At 32.6% G+C, this 14347-nt stretch overlaps 1 protein-coding gene across 1 annotated transcript in view; it reads left to right on the top strand.

The window, feature by feature from the left end:
• The window catches only part of LOC145788629 (vacuolar protein sorting-associated protein 52 A-like), a 43204-nt gene extending 42282 nt beyond the window's left edge, over positions 1–922 (top strand). The window contains exons 20-21 of the mRNA XM_082910874.1: positions 282–339; positions 423–922. Of these exons, the coding sequence (XP_082767000.1) occupies positions 282–339; positions 423–733 (369 nt within the window). The 3' untranslated portion in view covers positions 734–922. The remainder of the gene's footprint in view (positions 1–281; positions 340–422) is intronic.
• The last annotated feature ends 13425 nt before the right edge of the window (positions 923–14347 follow it).

Here is a 14347-nt window from a genome sequence, read left to right as displayed (position 1 = left end):
GGATGTGCAAAGTCGTAAAACAATCAAATGCCTAAGTTGGCCAAGTTATATTATGAGGCTAAGATGATCTACAGTGTTCGACATCTAGTTTCTTAAAGTTTATGAATGTTAGGCATATAGTTTGTTGTAGGTAGTGAGTCGATTTCCATGACCATTAAACGAAATGTCCTTGATGACGGGTACTTGTCAGTTCTGATTTATAGTCGTTGAATGTGAGATGTCAGTGGATGTTTTGGGATTTTCAATCAATTAGTCATTGATTTTGCCTTCATTCCTTATAGGAAGAATTACTGGTGGAGCATTTCAGCGATCTAATCAAGTTTGTGAAGACCAGAGCCTGTAAGTGTATTAAACATCACTATGGCATCTTAATATTCTGTGTTTTTTAGAGAAGGGGGACTTATTTTCAAAGTTGTTATCAGTCGAGGACCCAACTTCTGACTCGGAGAGGCCAATAAATAGTACTGTTTCAGAGGTCGAGCCACTCGTAAAGGACTTTGCGAGTAGATGGAAAGGTGCTATAGAGTTGATGCACAATGATGTGATTACTTCTTTCAGCAACTTCTTGTGTGGTATGGAGATATTAAGAGCTGCGTTGACGCAACTGCTGCTTTATTACACAAGACTCTCAGATTGCATAAAGAGGATTGTTGGTGGGTCTACGCTAAATAAAGATCTGGTTTCCATATCTTCAATAATGTATGAAATTAGGAAATACTCCAGGACTTTTTAGATCCTTGATTTTGTTACTCCTAATTTGTTTGTAAGAAAAGGTAATTTAAAAAGGAAATGTCAGTGCAGTTTTTTTTTTTTTTTTTAATAATTATTTTGGTGTTTTCACAATACTTAAGAAGTTGGACTTTGTTGATACTTCATTTCGAATGTTTAATAATATGGTGTTAGTACCTTATTTCTTAATAAATTTGTTATTTTTTATTTATAAATTTGTATAATTGTGTGAGTATATATACACACATGTATTCAGTAGGCATAATTTGGTTTTGGGACTAGAGCAATGGACACCTATATTTGGGAGGGGGTTCTTCTTGTGCATTCCCTGCGACAGATAGCAAGTTTAGGAGGCTTTTCTCAAATTAAGCCAAAATAGCAACTTATTTTTCAAACTAGGCCTAGTTTGAACGGAATTTCCAAATTAGGCTAAAGCGTTATTACAAACCACGCTTTTACTGTTTCTAGGATCCTCCTGCGGAAAATTTGTGAAATAGTAAACGCGTGGTTACAAACCACGCTTTTAATTAAGAAAGCGTGGTTTGTAACCACGCTTTTAAGGAAATTTCATTTATACATAAAACGTGATTAGAAAGCACGCTTTTAAGCAAAATTTGTTTTCTTCAGAAAATGTGGTTTCAAACCACACTTTTCCTGTGCTTATAATTAAATTTTGTTTTCTGAAGAAAACGTGGTTCAAAACTACGCTTTCACTGTGCATATTTGTTTTCTTAAGAAAACGTGATTCACAATCACGCTTTCGCTGTTGAAAACAACAATGTAAAATCCGTGGTTAAATGAAAGCGTGGTTCGTAACCATGCGCTTTTACAACTTATATAAAACCCCCCAAGCCCCCTCATTTGCAATCACGTTTTTTACACTTACGTTTTTTTCGACTCTCGCTCTCCCCTCTGCTCTGCTCTCAGACTCTTGCTCTCGCTCTCCCTCTGCTCTCAGACTCTTTCTCTGCTCTCACTCTCTCTCTCTGCTCTCTCTCCGTCCGTGGGCTGCTCTCTCTCGCTGGTATGACATCTGTCTCATTTGAATTTTATGCGTTTATTGTGTTTGTGAAAATGTGAATGTGTGGTTTTGAATTGGTAAAATGTTGTGGTTTTGAATTGTGAAAATTTTCTAGGGTTTTCAATTGAATGTGGAATCATAAATTAGGATTAGGGCTTTGAATTGTGAAATCAGAAATTAGGGTTAGGGTTTCAGAAATTAGGTTTTTGAATTTTGAATCGTGTCTATATTTTTTGCATTGTGAATTGTGAATCCTGTCTATATTTTTTAAAATTAGGGTTTGAAATTTTGAATTGTGAATAAACCAACCTATATTTGTTGAATTGGAAATTTTATTTTTTGCTTGTTAATAAAAGGAATTTTTTTTAATTAAGAATAAAATTATGAGAATTGAAATTCATATAATTGAGAATTGGTAATGTCATCTTATGAAATTCATATAATTGAGAATTGAGAATTGAAATTCATATTATGAAATTCATGTAACCGCTGACACTTCTAGTTTATGAGAATTGGTAATTGAAATATATTTTTAATATCATTAAAAATTATTATTTGCCTTAATGATATATTAAGATAAAAATTTATTATAAATGGAATAATCATTTATTATTATAAGGGAATAATGATTCTAGATGGGAGACTAAAAAATGACCATTTTTATGTCATTCTATCTCATTTCAATGACTAAATAAAACAAAAGGTATAAAATGACTAATTAAGTAATCAATCTTAGAGTTTGATACATTTCTTATACATATTATAATTGTTGTTTTAGATGTATTTTATAAATTTTATATTTCTATTCGTAAATCAAAACATATCGGATAAATTACACTCACATCTCTTAAGATAATATCTTACAAATTTAACATAATCACACCGACCTCTTTAGACCGGGTTGAGTTCCACACGAACTTTCTCTGTTTTTTCATTCTAGTGACAACTCATACCTTGTTCATATATGTGGGATTGTCATGTAGAGGCATTTATTTTCTATGGTTTTTTCCTTCTGTGTCTTTCTAAAACCGTTCATAACCAACTATATAAATGACCAAAGGTGAAGACACAACCTTCCAACTCATTTCGCCCTACGAAATTATCATTCATTTGTTTAAAAAAATTAGCATGGCTACACGATTCATGGGAGGGAGAGCGAATCGCAGAGGCGTAGGAACTTGAAAAGGGGTGACAATTCACGACGAGGAGGGGAAAGGGGACGTGGTGATGCTGAAGATGAAACAACAATACCTGTGTTAGATTATGCTTGTGGTTATCGTGATAGGTTTGGGAAGCGACATTTTTTGATGCCCAAGTATTATCGAGTTCAAGGAGGTTCATGTATGGAGCCATCTGACAATCAAACAGGATATGGTTTATCTGACGCTGCTCGTCTGAAGTGGCCCGCACTATTTATAGAGCGGGTACAGCTAGAAACCTTAAGTCAGGAAAATCAACTTAAGGTGCCAAAAGCACGTTCTGTTGAGATCCAAAAGGAAGATCCTGATAATGTTGATCGACTATGTGAAAGACCACGACGTGAGATTTCTCAAATGCGCCGTAGGTTAGCTCGCGATATGCAACTATACATAGTTAAGAAGGATGCCCAGAAGAACAAAACAGAACCAAATGTTGCGGCTATCAAGGGTATCATGGAGGATCCTGAACTTGTCTCTGACCCTGAGCTTTCGGATTATTCAGACTCTGAAATTCCCGATTTAAGCGCGAATTAGGTGTTTATGTCTATACTTCGGCAATATTAGGTCATGCATTAATATGTAATGTATGTGTTAGACTAAGTGTTTTCGTAATGAGTTTGTCAGATTGTCTGCCTAATATTTGTCTATCTAACTGTTATGTTTATGTATTGTGTGTTCAGTTCAGGGTGTCCACGATGTATGTATTGTGTGTTCAGTTCATGGTGTCCAAAATGTATTTTTGTGGGAGACTTATGTCTGTACTACCTATGTAACTGAAAACTGTTACATTTGCAACTTCAGTTATGTTATTTTCATGCCCGTATGAGTGTTTAGTAAATTAGTGACTTCGTATATTATGTATTAAGTTTTATTACAAAAATGTTGACAAAATTTATTTTAGGGGAATATACATTCTCTTAACTTGTTCATCTTCTCAATCGTGACAATCCAAAAATGTAACCATTATTCATTGAATATAACAAATAACGTTCTCATTCTTACAAAAAATATACTACCAATTGAATAAAACAAATAACCTTTCCATTCATTCATTCATTGCACAACATCAGTCTTATGAAATAAGCGAAACCAATTGAATCACAATAACATCAACTCCAACCCAATATTTATATTACATAAGTTCCTGTTCGTAATCAGACACCAAATTACATACAAGTTACATTATATAGCAAAAAACGAAAAAAGTACCATTCATATGTAAAAAATACATCACCAAAATTTGAGGTCTTTATTTTCTTCCTTCTTGCTGCAGCTCTCGCAGTGGCCTTCGTCTTCTTGGCCTTCTCCGCGGTGCTCTTCGCGTCTCACCCTTCGTCGTTGTTCGTCGAAGTGCAGAGTGTGTGGGTGTGCTTCGAACAGTAGAGCATGTATATCACCTTCTAACCCAAAACAAAGACGAAAGAAATTTTTTTTAATGAAAACGGCTACAAAACGGTTTTACTAAACCAGTTTTTTGAATTACATTATCACCTTCTAATCCAAAACAAAGACAAAAGAAAAAAAAAATTAAATGAAAACGGCTTAAGTAAAGCCAAAAAAAATCTTGAATAACATTATCACCTTCTAACCCAAAACAAAGACAAAAGAAAAAAAAAATTAAATGAAAACGGCTTTAGTAAAGCCAATTTTTTTTCCCCTGAATTACACATTCTAACCCAAAATAAAGACAAAAGAAATTTTTTTTTTTTTACATGAAAACGGCTTTAGTAAAGCCAAAAAACATTTCTGAATTACATTATCACCTTCTAACCCAAAACAAAGACAAAAGAAAAAACAAAAAAAATTTACATGAAAACGACTTTAGTAAAGCCAAAAATTTTTTTTGAATTACACCTTCTAACCCCAAATAAAGACAAAAGAAACAAAAAATAAATTAACATGAGAACGGCTTTAGTAAAGCCAAAAATTTTTTTTGAATTACATTATCACCTAAACAAAGACAAAAATATATATACATATATATATATATATATATATATTTACATGAAAATGGCTTTAGGAAAGCCGTATTAGAAAATGGTTTTAGTAAACCCCATTTTCTGAATTACATTATCACCAGAACAAAGACAACAGAAAAAAAAAAATTACGTTGAAATGCCTTTAGGAAAGCCGTATTAGAAAACGGGTTTAACAAACCCATTTTCTAAATTACACCAGAACAAAGACAACAGAAAAAAAAATACAACAGAAAAAAAAAAATTTACATGAAAAATATTTTGTGGCAATTTTATGTTGAAAAATATAAACGGATTTTACAATGTTAAAAGCGTGGTTGTAATCCACGCTTTCTGTAGTGAACAGTGAAAGCGTGTTTGTAATCCACGCTTTATGTAGTGAACAGTGAAAGCGTGATTGTGAATCACCTTTTTTTCAGAAAACAAAATTTAATTATAAGCACAGTAAAAGCGTGGTTTGGAACCACGTTTTCTGAAGGAAACAAATTTTGCTTAGAAGCGTGCTTTCTAACCACGTTTTATGTATAAATGAAATTTCCTTAAAAGCGTGATTACAAACCACGCTTTCTTAATTAAAAACGTGGTTTGTAACCACGCTTTTACTATTTCACGAATTTTCTGTGGAAGGGCTTGGAAACAATGAAAGTGTGGTTTGTAATAGCGCTTTAGCCTAGTTTGGAAATTCCGTCCAAACTAGACCTAATTTAAGAAATAAATTGCTATTTTGACTTAATTTAAGAAAAGCCTCCAAGTTTACCTGTGCTATAGCGTGATACCCAAGGTCCTATTTTATTGGGACTTGTCTTTCCATTTTACTATGGAGGTGTGTCGTAATGAAACGGAATTTGCTTTGTCATTTCCTTTGATTTGATTAACTATGAGTATTGGGACAAAAAATGATAATCCCAGATCTCTAAATAAATTTTAGAAGCCATGATGAAATTCTGAATGAACAATTGTAAGGCTGTATTTGGGAACATATTATTTTAATAGTTTTTTAATTTTTTAACTAAAATATGAGGTAAACAAATTAGTATATTTGAGATGATTTTTTAATTTTTTATGAAAATATGTGCAAAAAGTAGAGAGAAAAATGAATTTTGACTTTTTGATATATGTTGATAGCTTTTTATTTTTTTAATGACTTTTAAACTAAAAGATTGAGTTGTCAAATGAGACCTTAATAGTAGGGGTGGGGTGTGTAACAAAATTGTCTACCTTGCAACTTGCTTGGATGAAAATTAACTTGTGTGGCTTGAGAAGATATTGGGTAGGGTTAGCTGCGTTAGGGGTGTAAATTGGGTTTGGTCCACCTGGGCTCGGGCTTGGGCTGGCTCATGTCGGGCCGCCTGAGCTCTTGACAAAATTCGGACCGGGTTGGCCCGATCCATGAGCCAGAAAATTAGGCTCAAACACAGGTACAGACTTAGGCCCAGGGATATTCGGGCCTTGGGCGAGTCGGAGAGCTGAGCGTCGGGCCAGGCCGACGGGCCTAGGCTCGGGCTTGGGTTTGGACAAGGCCTGGGCGGGCATGAACATATTTTTTTATTTTTTCTATCAAAATTTTATTCTTTTTTACTACAAATGATATTGGGCCTTGGGTGGGTCGGACTTTGAGTGGGCCTTGAGCAGGCTAATAGACAGGGCTTCAAAATGACGACCTAAGCTTAGGGTCTTGGGCCGCAAGCTTAAGCGGGTCAGGCCCCACCCGAGCTACGGGTCATTTTTACACCTATAGCTGGGTTATATGTAACAAAAAAAAGAAAGAAAAAAGAAAGAAAGAGAAGTTAGACCATCTCCAACGGTGAACCAAATTCAGTATCAAATTTGAATTTGATGAAAAAAGTCATTTTTTTTTGCTCCAATGGTTTCACCAAACCGATATCAAACTGAGAACGGAGCAAATTTTTCATCAAATTGAGAATTTGCGTGAGCCTTCACCAATTCACTGTGCTGTAACGTTGCAAGTGGGGCCATGGTCAACCTGCTGGACGTCCGGCCGGTCGATCAACCGGTCGACCGATAAAAGGTTCAAACAGTTCAAATATTCAGGTTTAACCGATAAAAGGTTCAACCGGTCGACCGACTGGCCGGTCGACCCCTGCCTTTGATGACAACCATTGGAGCAGCCTATATCAGATTGAGAAAATGGTCCTTTTTTTTACTCAGATTTAATGAATAAAAAGGTTAACCATTGGAGATGCTCTTAGGTGGGTTATATGATAAAAAATAAAGAATTGGTTTGTAGATTAAAATTTGTGACTAATGATTTGATAAGGTGAACTGATTAATTTTGGGGACTTACATGTAAGTCTTAATAGGTGGATTTATTGTCTAATAGATTTTATAAAAATTAATGACATTTTTCATCAAACACTACTAAAAAAACGTCATTAATTGTTAATTTTCAGCAACAGTTTGAAAATTTTGTTATAAAAAATGTCACTAATTATAAGTTTTAGCAACTGTTTAAAAAAGGTCAAAAAAAGTCATTAATTTTCAACTTTTAGTGACAGTTCAAAAAATTCGTAACAGAAAAATGTCACTAATTGTAAATTTTAGTGACAATTTATAAAAATCATGACAAAAAAAGTTACTAATCGTCATTTTTTAGTGACATATATAAAATCATCATAAAAAATTATTTTTAGTAATGATTTTACTACGACTTATTTTCAATAAGACTTGATAGGAATTAAGTTTAACTATTAAGACCTATTAACTGTTTATCCATAATTTTGGGGTTTGTGTCAAGATTCAGAATAAATAATGTATTTATGTTTGAAATTTTAAGGAAATAAAGGTTGTATGGTCACTTATATATATATATTATTATTTTATTTTGTACTTTTAATTCCCTCATGCTCAAATCATTAGTTTGTAAATTCACTGGTATTTTCTTTTTCTTATTTTATATTTTTAAACCGTTCAAATGGATTTTAAAGCCTCAAAATTTCAATCAATTGCAACGTAAATTTGAACCCGAATTCTCATTTGACCAATCAAATTTTCTATCTGTCACATGTGCCACACATAGTTTGACATACTAGAGAGACGAGAAGTTATCGGATCTATCAGGTGGATGTGTACCCATCTACATAATCAATTTGCCTAAAATGTAGGAGATAAAGTAGGAAAAACTAGTTACATGGCCTAATACATTTGGAAGGACAGATCAAATAGGATTTAAGTATGACTTATGGGATAATTTTTGTGATTGAATCCACACACCGCACTTAAGATATGTTTGGTTTTGACTTTTTGGTTAAAAAAGTACAAAAAAATAAAATTAGTTACATAAGTTAATAAGATAAAATGTCACATTTAAATCATAATCATTACACTTTTTTTTCTTACAAAAGTCAAAAATAAAAACCAAACGAGACTAAAAAAATCAGGCTAAAATAGTTAAAAAGTCAGACTATTTTAGCTCTTTCCAAATGAAGACTTAAAATTTGCCAAGTTAGAAAGTATTGAATTTGAAAGTTGATCACACAAACTCTTATAGGAGTAGAATGTGTTTTTAAATTGTTATTAAGTATTTGTCACTTGTCAAATTATCATTAGGGCTGAAAACTAGTGAAGTCAAATTGAGTAGTAAGTTGTTTAAATTTTGTTTGAAATTATGTTCAAGTTTGTTTGTTTGTTTACAGAACGAGCTGATTTTGAACGAGCTAGCTAAATATGAATAGCTTGATTTTTTATAGTGCATTTAAGTTTATCAAGCTGAGTAGTAAGTAGTTGAAACTTGTCTTGAAAATTTAACAAGCATAAAGTTGTATTTAAGTTTGATTTGATTACAGAATAAGTCAATATCGAATGAGTGAACACAAGTTGAGCTCGAGTAGTTTAATTAATTTAACGCCATAATTATCATTGTGTTTTCTTACTTAATATAAATGAATAATGCTATATGTATCAATTGGTATACCAATTAGTGTATTAATAGATGATGTGAAAAATTTTTAAAAGTTTTGAGCATTTGTAATTTGTATAATGGGTGGGGTCAGTAATAATGTCATAACATATGTTGATGCAATAGTTAGTACACTAATTAGTACATATAATACTACCGATATAATATAATTACATTGTTTCTAACATAACAGTGCATAAAAAATAAAAATAATTTTTATAAATATATTTATACATGGTCTAATGGCGTTTATACTCTTATTACAACTACTCAAAGATTTTACTACTTAAAAATCAAAATGGTACATTCATAAATAGAACATTAATTTATGTTGTATTTCAGTCATCACATCTTATAAACATATATATATCTATATAATAAGGGAAGAAATTTTTTGAAAATGTATAAAATGTATGTGAGATATATTTTGATCCAATGACTGAGATTAATTCCAAGTTTATATCAATGGTTGAGATCAGTTTTTTTCCCGCTCAAACCCTCTCTGCTTTCTCTCTCTTCCACGTCTGCCAAACACGTCTCTACAACTCCCTCTGTCTCTCTCTCTCGCAACTGTCCCTCTTATCTCTCTCTCACTCTTTGTTCTCCTGCTTTAACAGACCTTCCTCCTCAACGATAGGCGAAAGAGAGAGAGCAGCAGCAACAGAGTCCCAGTAAGCAAGAAAGTTGAATCAGAAGCTAATTCGACGGTGAGAAAAGTTTGGTCCCAATCCCAGACGAGAAGCTCTCTCTCCAAAACCCTCGCCATACCCGAAAGTAAAACCTCTCTCTCTCTCTGTTTTGTGGATTGGATTATCATATTACATAACTCTCTCTACAACCGATTCAGATCTTGCTGGGTTTGTAACAGAAGATTCAGATTAAAATTCAGATCTTGCTCCTGAAAATAGTGAAATAATTATCATCATATAAATTCAGATTAAAATTTATCATCATATAAATTCAGATTAAAATAATTATTTCGCAAGATTCAGAGAGATTCAGAGTTATAATTTTAAATAACCCAAAAAACTTAAGCGCGAGAGAGATTACTGAAGATTCAAAGTGAGAGACAGAGATTACCGAAGATCTGAATTTATATGATGATAATTATTTCTAATCAGGCGAAATAATTTATAATGATAAATAACCCAAAAAACTATAAATTATTTTGGGTTTGCTGATAATTTATAAGATCTGAATTTATAAATTATTTCTAATAGGTGGAATAGTTGCCTCCAGTATAGAACCAGGTAGCAATGCAGAACAGGTGCAAAATGGAAGGACGCATCAAAAAGAAGCAAACTCGCTTCATCAGGATCCTCAATACGAAAAGCAAGAATTAAAAACCGCCCTGTTGTTGATGTCTAATGGGAGCAATATGCATTGGGTACGACCTTTATATACATGTATTTCATATTTGTTGACACCTATGTAAACACAATCTTTGCTTGAAATGTGGTTACAACATTTTTACTTATTTATTAATGAATCATCTTATGTGTTCACAGGTCATTAAGACGGTTATGAAAATGGATGTTGTTGAGCCCTTCAATGTTCCAGTGGATCCTGTTGCCCTGGCAATACCTGTAAGTGTAACTTCTTTATAGATGCTTCTCATGTGTATTATTTTAGGAACATGCTGCTAACTTTAAATTTATGGCCACTGAGAATTTCGGGTGCAATATATTTGAACCCAAATGGTTTGGAGGAAACAACTTTCTGGACATTTTGGAGTGGGTTTTATGTTGGTTAGCTCATCATTTGGGGGAGCAGAGTGGAACGTTTTTTTTCCATTCAATGCTTTTTGTCTTTTTTAAGAGTTAGGTAGGTTAGTTATGAAGACTTGGGAGTTTATTACGTAGGATAGGAGAGCAATGCATGGGTTGTTTCTCTATGTTTGAAGTATCATGTTCCTTTTTTCAATTACTGAAAGTGGAAAGTTCAAGGATTGATGGGGATAAGACTTCAAAGTCGAAAGCTTTGGTTGATTCGAAGAGTAAAAGTAGTAGAAAGCACGATGGTGGTGGTGGCGAGAAGATTGAATCAAGTGGGGGTTTAGTGGGAGAGAAAGAAAACTGTAAGAGTAGCAGCAAAGTTAAGGATTCTAAGAGTAAGAGTAAGAGTAAGAGTAGCAACACAGTCTGAAAAAGATTTGGGGCGAAAAGATAAGGTTTCAAAGGAAAAGGAACGCGTGTTGGAGAAGAAGATTCATGAAACAGAGGTAACTGTCGATGGTGAAGAGCGACAAGGCAAACGTGGTAGAGAAAATACGGGTAAGGTAACTAATTGTTGTGTTTTTAGTCGATTGATGATTTGGATTGATGGTGGTGTTGTTGGTGTTGTTTTGTTTGTTCAATTTTTCACTATATAAAGAAAAAATCTATAATCAGGCATAATTGAGATTGTAAATAGCCTGTTGACAGAAAGAAAATATAGCAATGGGATTGCTCTGCATCTTCTTTGATTTGGAAATTGCAGAGATTAAGACCTGTGTTTGTTTTTAAATGTAACAAGTCAATGAGGAAGTCAACAATAGTACCTTGTGAGTTTGTGTGAAGATATGCTTAGAAGTATGCAGCATGATTTAATCTTTACTATGCACACACTAATACAGAGAGAGAGATCGTATGTACATACATAGATATTTTATTGAATTTTATAGATATTTTGTGGTTCAAGATCAACTGGATTCGTTCATTTCTAGGTTTGATTTTCATTCTTTGGCATTTAAATTCGCTTCTGTAACTAGAGATTTGAACAATTCTATGGAGTTATTCATTTTTCCTTTAATTCTGAATTGAGTTTACATGATCAGATAGTGTTTTATGAATCTGGATCTGGGTCTTTTCTTGATTTCATGGTAATTGACTAGAAAATAAAAAAAATTTAAGAAGTTCATTGATTAACAGAATTTCAAAATCAATTAACTGAAAAAGATTCAAATCCTAACAATTAACAGAATAAAAATTTAAAGCCATGGTTGTTTAACTTGACCATACAAATCCTAACTATTAACACATTCATTCATCAAATTGTAGGTATGATTTTTTTTTTTATTTCATCATTAACACATGACCAACAAAATAAAAATAAAAAGTATTTTTATTGTGTTCAATCATATACCTACAAATCATACCTATAGCAAGCTGATGGATGATAATTTCCTACAAACCAAAATAGTTTATGGATGAAATCACAACCACTCCAACCACAGAGGATATCAATCATATACCTACAAATCAACAATTTTATGGGAAGAAGAATACCATGGTTACAATAAGAGCAATGAATTTCTAGTTGAAAGTAGAAATCAAACACATAAGAATACCATGTAATCCTCTTTATCATCAAATGTTGTTTCATATTTGTGTGGGTGTGTTTTGAGTTATTGACTCCTAATATTATTGTTTCATACAAATTTAACTAAACCCATCAAATTCATTTCAAATTATTAGAAATCAAAACCCATCAAACCCATTTCAGAAATCACAACCACTCCAACCACAACAATTAAAATAGCTTACACCGAATTAAAATTAGAGACTTACAGTTTCACCATCTCTCTGCGTTTACTTTGGGAAGACAAATTATTAGAAATTAGAAATCAAATTATTAGAAATCCATTTAACTTTGAATTTCTGCGAATTAAACCCATCAAATCCATTTCAAATTTCAGAAATCAAAACCCATCAAACCCATTTCAGAAATCACAACGTACTCAATTTTCAAACAGATATAAAATGCATGACACAATGTCAACCAATAGCTAAAGGATCAACTATGGAATAAGTACAGAGCTAAGCACAAATTTCAACTTATTGTTTTGTAAACCTTTTGGCAATCCTAGAATAAAAATATATGGGAGAAAGAAAAAGAATATTACACAGTTGCAGCAACTGGGTTCCTTGGCAATCACATAACTAAGCCAATTAAGTATTACATAACGGGTCAATTCAAAAACTCATCTACAAAAAATAAATGCTCAAATAGATAAATAAATAAATAAACTTTTAAAGGATATTAGACCTGGTTTGGAATAAGTTATTTTAATAATTTTTAATTTTTTTATTAAAATATAAGGTAAAAAAATTAATATATTTTGAATAACTTTTTAATTTTTTATGAAAAATTGTACAAAATAATGAGAAATTTTTTTCTTTTTATTTTTTGGTATAGGTCGTTTACTTTTAATTTTTTTTTTTGATTTTTTAAATTTTAAGCTAAAATATTGAGAGCTAAGACAATGAAATTTTCAAAAGACAATGAAATTCTTAATTTTTTTTTATTTATTTTCTAGTCAATTACCATGAAATCAAGAAAAGACCCAGATCCAGATTCATAAAACACTATCTGATCATGTAAACTCAATTCAGAATTACAGGAAAAATGAATAACTCCATAGAATTGTTCAAATCTCTAGTTACAGAAGCGAATTTAAATGCCAAAGAATGAAAATCAAACCTAGAAATGAATGAATCTAGTTGATCTTGAACCACAAAATATCTATAAAATTCAATAAAATATCTATATATGTACATACGATCTCCCTCTCTGTATTAGCGTGTGCGTAGTAAAGATTAAATCATGCTGCATACTTCTAAGCATATCTTCACACAAACTCACAAGGCACTATTGTTGACTTCTTCATTGACTTGTTACATTTAAAAACAAACACAGGTCTTAATCTCTGCAATTTCCAAATCAAAGAAGATGCAGAGCAATCCCATTGCTATATTTTTTTTCTGTCAACAGGCTATTTACAATCTCAATTATGCCTGATTATAGATTTTTTTCTTTATATAGTGAAAAATTGAACAAACAAAACAACACCAACAACACCAACAACACCACCATCAATCCAAATCATCAATCGACTAAAAACACAACAATTAGTTACCTTACCCGTATTTTCTCTACCACGTTTGCCTTGTCGCTCTTCACCATCGACAGCTACCTCTGTTTCATGAATCTTCTTCTCCAACACACGTTCCTTTTCCTTTGAAACCTTATCTTTTCGCCCCAAATCTTTTTCAGACTTTGTTGCTACTCTTACTCTTACTCTTACTCTTACTCTTACTCTTAGAATCCTTAACTTTGCTGCTACTCTTACAGTTTTCTTTCTCTCCCACTAAACCCCCACTTGATTCAATCTTCTCACCACCACCACCATCGTGCTTTCTACTACTGTTACTCTTCGAATCAACCAAAGCTTTCGACTTTGAAGTCTTATCCCCATCAATCCTTGAACTTTCCACTTTCAGTAATTGAAAAAAGGAACATGATACTTCAAACATAGAGAAACAACCCATGCATTGCTCTCCTATCCTACGTAATAAACTCCTAAGTCTTCATAACTAACCTGCCTAACTCTTAAAAAAGAAAAAAGCATTGAATGGAAAAAAAAACGTTCCACTCTGCTCCCCCAAATGATGAGCTAACCAACATAAAACCTACTCCAAAATGTCCAGAAAGTTGTTTCCTCCAAACCATTTGGGTTCAAATATAT

The sequence above is a fragment of the Camellia sinensis genome, unplaced genomic scaffold (assembly GCF_055761805.1).
Source record: "Camellia sinensis isolate YWXY unplaced genomic scaffold, ASM5576180v1 Unanchor1, whole genome shotgun sequence".
Lineage (NCBI taxonomy): Eukaryota > Viridiplantae > Streptophyta > Magnoliopsida > Ericales > Theaceae > Camellia > Camellia sinensis.
Note: the sequence above shows the minus strand (reverse complement) of the source record. Positions and strands in the feature narration are given on the sequence as shown.